This window comes from Littorina saxatilis, linkage group LG15, assembly GCF_037325665.1.
Source record: "Littorina saxatilis isolate snail1 linkage group LG15, US_GU_Lsax_2.0, whole genome shotgun sequence".
NCBI classification, from domain to species: domain Eukaryota; kingdom Metazoa; phylum Mollusca; class Gastropoda; order Littorinimorpha; family Littorinidae; genus Littorina; species Littorina saxatilis.
This window is the reverse complement of record NC_090259.1, coordinates 3,967,163-3,979,844: the sequence shown is the minus strand read 5'-3', so window position 1 is coordinate 3,979,844 and position 12,682 is coordinate 3,967,163. Positions and strand designations below refer to the sequence as shown.

Here is a 12,682-nt window from a genome sequence, read left to right as displayed (position 1 = left end):
TCACTGGGAATCACACACACTGACATTCATTCAACACACCCTCACTGGGAATCAGACACACTGACATTCATTCAACACACCCTCACTGGGAATCACACACACTGACATTCATTCAGCACACCCTCACTGGGAATCACACACACTGACATTCATTCAACACACCCTCACTGGGAATCAGACACACTGACATTCATTCAGCACACCCTCACTGGGAATCACACACACTGACATTCATTCAACACACCCTCACTGGGAATCACACACACTGACATTCATTCAGCACACCCTCACTGGGAATCACACACACTGACATTCATTCAACACACCCTCACTGGGAATCACACACACTGACATTCATTCAGCACACCCTCACTGGGAATCAGACACACTGACATTCATTCAGCACACCCTCACTGGGAATCAGACACACTGACATTCATTCAACACACCCTCACTGGGAATCAGACACACTGACATTCATTCAACACACCCTCACTGGGAATCAGACACACTGACATTCATTCAGCACACCCTCACTGGGAATCACACACACTGACATTCATTCAACACACCCTCACTGGGAATCACACACACTGACATTCATTCAGCACACCCTCACTGGGAATCACACACACTGACATTCATTCAACACACCCTCACTGGGAATCAGACACACTGACAGTCATTCAACACACCCTCACTGGGAATCAGACACACTGACATTCATTCAACACACCCTCACTGGGAATCACACACACTGACATTCATTCAGCACACCCTCACTGGGAATCACACACACTGACATTCATTCAACACACCCTCACTGGGAATCACACACACTGACATTCATTCAGCACACCCTCACTGGGAATCAGACACACTGACATTCATTCAGCACACCCTCACTGGGAATGAGACGCACCAGCCACTTACCAGTCTGTGGTTTATTCTTCTTTCGCCTTCGTTCTGCACAATGCCAATCAAAACGCTGAGTTATTCATTTCACAGATCACAATTGGTGACATGAACACTAAAAGCTAACACCAAGATGAGTGTGTTGTAAAGGGTTGAACACTTGTCACTCCATGTGGTTGATATTCATCCTGAAATAGTTTTAAAACAAAACAAAAACTGCACACTGGGGACAATTTACAATTCAAAATACTGAGTTTACAGCTTTCTTTTACGTCAACAAATTTGTCACAGTAATTATGATACATTATACATGTACCTTGATTTCAAGTTTCTTAGAAGCAAGTTTCAAAAAGATTAATTAAAACAAAATCATTAACTGTCTTTCTCCCACTGATGTTTTTCAACATCATTTCCTGTTATCATTTTTATATCGAAATGATATTCAATAAACAAACCATTAATAACAAGAAATTCCTCCGAGGTAGGAAAAACACCCCCGTCCTTAGCATTCTCACTGCCACCAACTGAGCAGGCACTGCTAACAAGTGTGGTTATTTCCCTTTGACCATTAATATGTCACTCGATAAGTCCTTGTAGAATCTTAATCCACCAATAACTCCCTAACCGTGTGTTTGACTGGTCCCAATTTTTGTAAGGACCGTCTCAGGAATGTATAGAACCTGTTCACCAAGTTTGGTGACGATCGGTCCGTTCATTCTTGAGATCTATATGAGAACACAAACACACAAACAAACAAACACATCGAGCGAAACCTATACACACCCCTATACCGGGGGTGTAAAAAGACTGTATTTCATTTTACACTCAAGGTGTACAAAGTACATGCAGTTCTGTCCACACCTGCCTTTTCACTAGGGCAGGGGAGATAATTTAAAAAAAAAGACTTGTCAATTCATTTCTGACCATCCTGATTTTGAGACTCTGTGTCAATGTGATACTGTTTCCTGCCAAGCATAGACACATTAGCTTGACTCGATTCATCATATTGATGAAGAAATAAAATTGATAAATAAATAAACTAAAAAATACAGCTGAATCAGACACCAATAACAGGATGAATGTACCCGACAAGGAATGTTATCCTGAATTAAACGTTCCAAAAATTTAACCTTCTTGTTTGTTGCTGCTTGATTTGGAACGTAAGAAGTCTATCCGTTTTGAATTGTACATGACACTGACACTAACAAAAAACAAAAGAAATGTAAATGAATTAAAAAAATAAATAAAAAAGAGAGAGAAAGAGAGAGAGAGAGAGAGAGAGAGAGAGAGAGAGAGAGAGAGAGAGGGAGAGAGAGAGAGAGAGAGAGAGAGAGAGAGAGAGAGAGAGAAATAAAGGAACATAAACGTACAGGTATGAGCTCCCCAGTGAGCAGCTTGAGGAAGGTACTTTTGCCGACTCCGTTGGGTCCCACGATGGCCACTGCACACAGTTATCTGCGGTCAACATCTTAATAATGGTATCTCAGTACACGATGGCCACAGCACACAGTTATCTGTGGTTAACATCTTAATAATGGTATCTCAGTACACGATGGCCACAGCACACAGTTATCTGCGGTCAACATCTTAATAATGGTATCTCACTACACGATGGCCACAGCACACAGTTATCTGCGGTCAACATCTTAATAATGGTATCTCAGTACACGATGGCCACAGCACACAGTTATCTGTGGTTAACATCTTAATAATGGTATCTCAGTACACGATGGCCACAGCACACAGTTATCTGTGGTTAGCATCTTAATAATGGTATCTCAGTACACGATGGCCACAGCACACAGTTATCTGTGGTGAACATCTTAATAATGGTATCTCAGTACACGATGGCCACAGCACACAGTTATCTGTGGTCAACATCTTAATAATGGTATCTCAGTACACGATGGCCACAGCACACAGTTATCTGTGGTCAACATCTTAATAATGGTATCTCAGTACACGATGGCCACAGCACACAGTTATCTGTGGTTAACATCTTAATAATGGTATCTCAGTACACGATGGCCACAGCACACAGTTATCTGTGGTCAACATCTTAATAATGGTATCTCAGTACACGATGGCCACAGCACACACAGTACTCAGTGATAAACATGTAGATTATGCTATTCCTCTGTCTGATGCACGTACAACCATGGGGCCCTCAGCGTATTACCTGTCCCAATATGGGCCAAGTGGTCAAAGCGTACGTTAAGTCCCAATAGTCACTCAACCATGGGGTCCTTAGTGTATTACCGACACCTGTCCCAATATGGGCCAAGTGGTCTAAGCGTACGTTAAGTCCCAATAGTCAATCAACCATGGGGCCCTCAGCGTATTACCTGTCCCAATATGGGCCAAGTGGTCAAAGCGTACGTTAAGCCCCAATAGTCGCTCAACCATGGGGCCCTCAGTGTATTACCTGTCCCAATATGGGCCAAGTGGTCAAAGCGTACGTTAAGTCCCAATAGTCACTCAACCATGGGGCCCTCAGTGTATTACCTGTCCCAATATGGGCCAAGTGGTCTAAGCGTACGTCACTCAACCATGGGGTCCTCAGCGTATTACCTGTCCCATGGGGCCGGGTGGCTCAGTTGGTGGAGCACTGGACTTGACACTTTTCATCCTAAAGTCACAGGTTCCAATCTCGGCAGGGACAGACACGAGTTAATTTTATGTGCAGACTCAGAGATGGTATCCATGTCCAACCCCAATGTCACCACAGTGGCACCTAAAAGACCTTTGTCATTCTGCCATAAGTGCAGGAGGCTGATTACACCTAAACACGCGCATAACTGTGTAGCGCTACTCTTGTCGCTGCTAGCTTTCCACAGGCAGGAAAAAACACGAATTTCTCACCATTGTGATAATAGAGTAAATGAAACAAGAAGGGCAAAGCCCATACGACTCACATGCTTTACACATTTTTCCTACCAAAATACATGTGACCTTGACCCAAGGTCAAGGTCATCCAAGTCAAGCAATACAAAGCTGTTAATTCAAGACATAGGAAGTACAATGGTGCTTATTGGCTCTTTCTACCATGAGATATGGTCACTTTTAGTGGTTCACTACCTTATTTTGGTCACATTTCATAAGGGTCAAAGTGACCTTGACCTTGATCATATGTGACCAAATGTGTCTCACGATGAAAGCATAACATGTGCCCCACATAATTTTTAAGTTTGAAACAGTTATCTTCCATAGTTCAGGGTCAAGGTCACTTCAAAATATGTATACAATCCAACTTTGAAGAGCTCCTGTGACCTTGACCTTGAAGCAAGGTAAACCAAACTGGTATCAAAAGATGGGGCTTACTTTGCCCTATATATCATATATAGGTGAGGTATTGAATCTCAAAAACTTCAGAGAAAATGGGAAAAATGGGAAAAATAGCTGTTTTTTAGGCAACATTTATGGCCCCTGCGACCTTGACCTTGAAGCAAGGTCAAGATGCTATGTATGTTTTTTGGGGCCTTGTCATCATACACCATCTTGCCAAATTTGGTACTGATAGACTGAATAGTGCCCAAGAAATATCCAACGTTAAAGTTTTCCGGACGGACGGACGGACGGACGGACGGACGACTCGGGTGAGTACATAGACTCACTTTTGCTTCGCATGTGAGTCAATAAAAAGGTAATGGAATTTGTAGTTTTTCTATCTGTCAGCATGGAATATGTTGGCATAAAGCCTCAAATTATTTGGCCGAAGTCTACTACGCAAAGTCTCACTCACAAAGCTGACTGTACGAAACATTGGCATTGAATTTTAAGAAAAGAACCTTCGGAAAGTCTTCAAGAAGTCGACTTCGGGCTCAATCAATGACAGCCTTAGTCTCTGGCCAGACACACACCATAGTTGCCACGGTAATAGAAGAGTTTCTGCTGGTGGAGGTCAATGATGTTGGATGCTTAGTCTCTGGCCAGACACACACCATAGTTGCCACGGTAATAGAAGAGTTTCTGCTGGTGGAGGTCAATGATGTTGGATGCTTAGTCTCTGGCCAGACACACACCATAGTTGCCACGGTAATAGAAGAGTTTCTCAGTGATGTACATTTTAGTCGGTCTCCGGTCTCTGACCGATCCAATTTCCCCAGGACCTATAGCTTTAACCCCAGCAGGACACAGGTCCGATTAACCTACAGAAGAAGTGGTCAAGGGTCCGATCGTTTTTGACAATGAAGCGGACATGCGGACTGTTCAATTTTCAAGAGGAAAGCTTGTTTCGGTTTTGCCAAGCGAAAGTAAACACTGCGTGAGGAAAGCTGGTTTCGGTTTTGCCAAGCGAAAGTATGCACTGCGTGTGACCAGTTTGTTGAGTGAACGAGGCACCATATGGGATCTGATTCTTTGAATTAATTTATCCTCAAGTTGGATCAAGAAGAAACAAGTCGCGTAAGGCGAAAATACAATATTTAGTCAAGTAGCTGTCGAACTCACAGAATGAAACGCAATGCCATTTTACTCGTAGCATCGTCAGGCCACCGCTCATGGCAAAGGCAGTGAAATTGACAAGAAGAGCGGGTTAGTAGTTGCGCTAAGAAGGATAGCACGCTTTTCTGTACCTCTCTTTGTTTTAACTTTCTGAGCGTGTTTTTAATCCAAACATATCATATCTATATGTTTTTGGAATCAGGAACCGACAAGGAATAAGATGAAAGTGTTTTTAAATTGATTTGGACAATTTAATTTTGATAATAATTTTTATATATTTAATTTTCAGAGCTTGTTTTTAATCCGAATATAACATATTTATATGTTTTTGGAATCAGCAAATGATGGAGAATACGATAAACGTAAATTTGGATCGTTTTATAAATTTTTATTTTTTTTTACAATTTTCCAATTTTTAATGACCAAAGTCATTAATTAATTTTTAAGCCACCAAGCTGAAATGCAATACCGAACCCCGGGCTTCGTCGAAGATTACTTGACCAAAATTTCAACCAATTTGGTTGAAAAATGAGGGCGTGACAGTGCCGCCTCAACTTTCACGAAAAGCCGGATATGACGTCATCAAAGACATTTATCAAAAAAATGAAAAAAACGTTCGGGGATTTCATACCCAGGAACTCTCATGTCAAATTTCATAAAGATCGGTCCAGTAGTTTAGTCTGAATCGCTCTACACACACACACACACACACACACACACACGCACATACACCACGACCCTCGTTTCGATTCCCCCTCGATGTTAAAATATTTAGTCAAAACTTGACTAAATATAAAAAAGAAAACCGAACCCATATGGTGCCTCGAGTGCATTCATTGGCTCAGCAATAAATCGTTGAGAGAGGATTCAGTGCACAGAACTTGGTGTGCACGGCTCGAAGAAACCGATTGTGTGTCAAAACCCAGGACATGATCCTGAAAGCAAAACTTGAGGGACCCGCAGAACGGTCAGATGCCTACCTGAAAAACATTGTCGACAGATGGGCAGAGAAAAAAAACCGACAACTGTTCAAATAACTTTGAAATGTGATTCAATGTTTTGAGTATCTAGTCATGACAGTCGCGGAAGGTGGAAGAATTCAAACTGAAAAATCTTTTTAAATGCGGTTTTACGAGTCGTGTTTTTGTCCTATTGAAATTGCAATCTCAGGACACTGTGTCCTAACGATTTTCAGTCTTCAGGACAATTGTCCTAAAGGCTGCTAGAAAAATGTACATCACTGGTTTCTGCTGGTGGAGGTCAATGATGTTGGATGCTTAATCTCTGGCCAGACACACACCATAGTTGCCACGGTAATAGAAGAGTTTCTGCTGGTGGAGGTCAATGATGTTGGATGTCTCCACACACACACCTAGTTCTTGCATGTTCAGGGTCATTTAGACAGGGTGTGATAATTGACAGGGTGTGATAATTGACAGGGTGTGATAATTGACAGGGTGTGATAATTGACAGGGTGTGATAATTGACAGGGTGTGATAACTGACAGGGTGTGATAATTGACAGGGTGTGATAATAGACAGGGTGTGATAATAGACAGGGTGTGATAATTGACAGGGTGTGATAATTGCCAGGGTGTGATAATTGACAGGGTGTGATAATTGCCAGGGTGTGATAATTGACAGGGTGTGATAATTGACAGGGTGTGATAATTGACAGGGTGTGATAATTGACAGGGTGTGATAATTGACAGGGTGTGATAAATGACAGGGTGTGATAATTGACAGGGTGTGATAATTGACAGGGTGTGATAAATGGCAGGGTGTGATAATTGACAGAGTGTGATAATTGACAGGGTGTGATAAATGACAAGGTGTGATAAATGACAGGGTGTGATAAATGACAGGGTGTGATAATTGACAGGGTGTGATAATTGACAGGGTGTGATAAATGACAGGGTGTGATAAATGACAGGGTGTGATAATTGACAGGGTGTGATAAATGACAGGGTGTGATAAATGACAGGGTGTGATAAATGGCAGGGTGTGATAAATGGCAGGGTGTGATAATTGACAGGGTGTGATAAATGACAGGGTGTGATAATTGACAGGGTGTGATAATTGACAGGGTGTGATAATTGACAGGGTGTGATAATTGACAGGGTGTGATAATTGACAGGGTGTGATAATTGACAGGGTGTGATAAATGACAAGCACAATTGTGTCTGGCTGAATGATAGACAGGATCCTTGACCTTTGAATTGTGCGTTCTTAAAAAACTATGGTTCCCTTTGACCAATCATTGTGCTTTATCTGCACTAACGTTAACAACATGATGGCAAGATGTCTGAATTCTTGTCAAAGACTAGCGTTTTAGTCTTCCCCCGAGGGTTTTATCTTTATTTTTATCAATTTAGGCCTATTGCCTCGTTGATAAAGATGAATCAGGTGAAACTATGACTCCAAAGAAGAGAGAAAAGAAGACACGCTCTCACCTCTAGATTCCATGTCGATACCAAAGTCCAGGTTTTTGAACAGTGGTTTCTGGCCAGGGTAGGCAAACGTCGTGGCTAAAACAAAGCCAACATTTCTCGTCAGTTCCAAACGTCGTGGCTAAAACAAAGCCAACATTTCTTGTCACTTCCAAACGTCGTGGCTAAAACAAAGCCAACATTTCTCGTCAGTTCCAAACGTCGTGGCTAAAACAAAGCCAACATTTCTCGTCAGTTCCAAACGTCGTGGCTAAAACAAAGCCAACATTTCTCGTCAGTTCCAAACGTCATGGCTAAAACAAAGCCAACATTTCTCGTCAGTTCCAAACGTCGTGGCTAAAACAAAGCCAACATTTCTCGTCAGTTCCAAACGTCGTGGCTAAAACAAAGCCAACATTTCTCGTCAGTTCCAAACGTCGTGGCTAAAACAAAGCCAACATTTCTCGTCAGTTCCAAACGTCGTGGCTAAAACAAAGCCAACATTTCTCGTCAGTTCCAAACGTCATGGCTAAAACAAAGCCAACATTTCTCGTCAGTTCCAAACGTCGTGGCTAAAACAACATTTCTCGTCAGTTCCAAACGCCTCCAGTCTTGATTTTCACTGGGTCAGTCAAATGCAAATGCTCAGTCTTTCCTTTTGGATTCCTCACTCCCAAAAACCCAACACCTATTTTTCGACGACAACATTTCACTATTGCGTCTTCAAAAATGTTTGTGGGTCGAAATGCTAACATAACACTTGGTTGTAGAACTTCTTTTTATTTCTTATTAATGATCATTTCATGATCATGACTGGCAACGAAGCATCAACAAAATAGGTCAACTGTTATGTTAGGTATGATGACATCCAGCTTCAAACCTGGAGAAATACACACACGCACGCACACAGACATACGCAACATCTTCCTCTCTCTCTCACATACACATATCATGGAGGGAGTTTTAAATGCAGAAGAATTTACACACAGAAAATCTGAGAAAATAGGGCCTTGAAAGGGCAGTTTAAAAACAGGGTCTGAAATCAGGTCTTAACAAGAAGGGCAAAGCCCATACGACTCACATGCTTGACCTTGACCTTTACATGACCTTGACCTTCAGGGTCAAGGTCAAATAACTAAACCTAGCAATGACATCATACACTAAGAACTGCTTTACACATTTTTCCTACCAAAATACATGTGACCTTGACCCAAGGTCAAGGTCATCCAAGGTCATGCAACACAAAGCTGTTAATTCAAGACATAGGAAGTACAATGGTGCTTATTGGCTCTTTCTACCATGAGATATGGTCACTTTTAGTGGTTCACTACCTTATTTTGGTCACATTTCATAAGGGTCAAAGTGACCTTGACCTTGATCATATGTGACCAAATGTGTCTCATGATGAAAGCATAACATGTGCTCCACATAATTTTTAAGTTTGAAACAGTTATCTTGCATAGTTCAGGGTCAAGGTCACTTCAAAATATGTATACAATCCAACTTTGAAGAGCTCCTGTGACCTTGACCTTGAAGCAAGGTAAACCAAACTGGTATCAAAAGATGGGGCTTACTTTGCCCTATATATCATATATAGGTGAGGTATTCAATCTCAAAAACTTCAGAGAAAATGGGAAAAATGTGAAAAATAGCTGTTTTTTAGACAACATTTATGGCCCCTGCGACCTTGACCTTGAAGCAAGGTCAAGATGCTATGTATGTTTTTTGGGGCCTTGTCATCATACACCATCTTGCCAAATTTGGTACTGATAGACTGAATAGTGTCCAAGAAATATCCAACGTTAAAGTTTTCCGGACGGCCGGACGGCCGGCCGGCCGGCCGGACGGACGGACGACTCGGGCGAGTACATAGACTCACTTTTGCTTCGCATGTGAGTCAAAAAGGGGAGTACCAAGGTCTCAACACCCCAACTCACAGTGGAGCTCAAGATGAGGGAGGGGAGGCAATAAGGTTAAAGGGGGGAGGGGGGGGGGGGGATTTCAAAACCGTGAAATCTTAAAAAGGGGGGTATCACACACTGAAGCCGCAGCATAGGTGATTAGGGGTGGAACAGGTGTGTGTGTGGGTGTGTGGGGGGGGATGGTTGTTGTTTTAAAAAGGATGGTACCAATGTAAAGACACACTCACAGTGCAGGCCCAGGATGGGGGGGTTGAGGGGGGTGGGCTTGGGGAAGGTGAACTTGACGATGTAGTCTCTGGGTCGGGCCAGCAGGGCCTGGGGCATCTCGTCTTCCTGAGACTTCTCCTGCTTGGTGCGGTTCTTGGCCTGCTTGCGCGTCAACACCTCCTTCTGCTTGGCTTCCTGCAGCAAAACATGGCTTGATTTCATTCACTTTTGACTTATGAGCGTAGCCTTTTTCTTTTTCTTTCCTTATTTGGTGTCTTCTGCAAGGAATTATTACACGTTTATATTTCCTTTTGCCTCTAAGATGCTTCTCCTGCAGAGAAATAGAACATATTTCATTCACTTTTGTCTTATGTGCTTCAACTGCTGTTTTCTTATTTGGTGTCTTCTGCAAGGAAATATTACACGTTTATATTTCCTTTTGCAGTTCTCTAGCTCCTGCTTCTTTCTTCTTCGTTCATGGGCTGAAGCTCCCATGTTCACTCATCATTTAGCGTGAGTGAGTTTTTACATGTATGACCGTTTATACTGTGCTTCTCTCATTTTCAGTTCCTCCTACTGCTTCCCTTTCCGCAGGTAAAACAATTACGCTTTGATTCTTATTTTCGCCTAATACAGTTCTCCTGCAGGAACATATCACACGTTTCATTCACTTTTGCCTGGTGTGTGTTTTTATCATGTTTTATCCACATGTCTTTTTCACTTCTCCTACAGGTAACACATACATCACATTTGATTCACTTTTGACTTCTGTAAATCTTCTGTTTTTTTCTTTGTGAGTGCATCATGCAGAGAAATATCATGATTATTGCATTCAGATAAGGAAAAGAGGAAGCAGGAGTTGTTGCTGTCACAGTGAGGGCTAGAAAAGAGGCTTGAAAGTGTGTAAAAAAAAAATAAAGCATGTTCCTCTCACAGCCTGTTTTGTGGACTTGCCGGACATCTTCATTTCTCTCAGTTTCTTCTCCTGCTTCTCGTATTCCTTCAGCTGCTCCTTGCGCTTCTGAACAAACATCTTCTTGAACGCCCCTGTAACACACACACAAACATCTTGAACACCCCTGTAACACACACACAGACATCTTGAACACCCCTGTAACACACACAAACATCTTGAACGCCCCTGTAACACACACACAGACATCTTGAACACCCCTGTAACACACACACAAACATCTTGAACACCCCTGTAACACACACACAAACATCTTGAACACCCCTGTAACACACACACAAACATCTTGAACACCCCTGTAACACACACACAAACATCTTCTTGAACGCCCCTGTAACACACACACAAACATCTTGAACACCCCTGTAACACACACACAAACATCTTGAACACCCCTGTAACACACACACATCTTGAACGCCCCTGTAACACACACACAAACATCTTGAACGCCCCTGTAACACACACACAAACATCTTGAACACCCCTGTAACACACACACACATCTTGAACGCCCCTGTAACACACACACAAACATCTTGAACGCCCCTGTAACACACACACACACATCTTGAACGCCCCTGTAACACACACACAGACATCTTGAACACCCCTGTAACACACACACAAACATCTTGAACACCCCTGTAACACACACACAAACATCTTGAACACCCCTGTAACACACACACAAACATCTTGAACGCCCCTGTAACACACACACAAACATCTTGAACACCCCTGTAACACACACACAAACATCTTGAACGCCCCTGTAACACACACACAAACATCTTGAACACCCCTGTAACACACACACAAACATCTTGAACACCCCTGTAACACACACAAACATCTTGAACACCCCTGTAACACACACAAACATCTTGAACACCCCTGTAACACACACACAAACATCTTGAACACCCCTGTAACACACACACAAACATCTTGAACACCCCTGTAACACACACACAAACATCTTGAACGCCCCTGTAACACACACACAAACATCTTGAACACCCCTGTAACACACACACAAACATCTTGAACACCCCTGTAACACACACACAGACATCTTGAACGCCCCTGTAACACACACACACACATCTTGAACACCCCTGTAACACACACACAGACATCTTGAACACCCCTGTAACACACACACAGACATCTTGAACGCCCCTGTAACACACACACAAACATCTTGAACACCCCTGTAACACACACACAAACATCTTGAACACCCCTGTAACACACACACAAACATCTTGAACGCCCCTGTAACACACACACAAACATCTTGAACACCCCTGTAACACACACACAAACATCTTGAACACCCCTGTAACACACACACAAACATCTTGAACACCCCTGTAACACACACACAAACATCTTGAACACCCCTGTAACACACACACAAACATCTTCTTGAACGCCCCTGTAACACACACACAAACATCTTGAACACCCCTGTAACACACACACAAACATCTTGAACACCCCTGTAACACACACACAAACATCTTGAACACCCCTGTAACACACACACAAACATCTTGAACGCCCATGTAACACACACACAAACATCTTGAACACCCCTGTAACACACACACATCTTGAACACCCCTGTAACACACACACAGACATCTTGAACGCCCCTGTAACACACACAGACATCTTGAACGCCCCTGTAACACACACACAAACATCTTGAACACCCCTGTAACACACACACATCTTGAACGCCCCTGTAACACACACACAGACATCTTGAACACCCCTGTAACA

At 42.6% G+C, this 12,682-nt stretch overlaps 1 protein-coding gene across 1 annotated transcript in view; it reads right to left on the bottom strand.

Moving 5' to 3' along the window:
• LOC138948253 (ATP-binding cassette sub-family F member 1-like) overlaps window positions 1-12,682 on the bottom strand; it is a 35,813-nt gene that overhangs the window by 8,020 nt on the left and 15,111 nt on the right. Inside the window, exons 11-15 of the mRNA XM_070319772.1 lie at window positions 10,850-10,962; window positions 9,936-10,110; window positions 7,811-7,885; window positions 2,286-2,356; window positions 934-966 (exon numbers count right to left, since the gene is read on the bottom strand). Coding sequence (XP_070175873.1) covers window positions 934-966; window positions 2,286-2,356; window positions 7,811-7,885; window positions 9,936-10,110; window positions 10,850-10,962 — 467 coding nt within the window. The remainder of the gene's footprint in view (window positions 1-933; window positions 967-2,285; window positions 2,357-7,810; window positions 7,886-9,935; window positions 10,111-10,849; window positions 10,963-12,682) is intronic.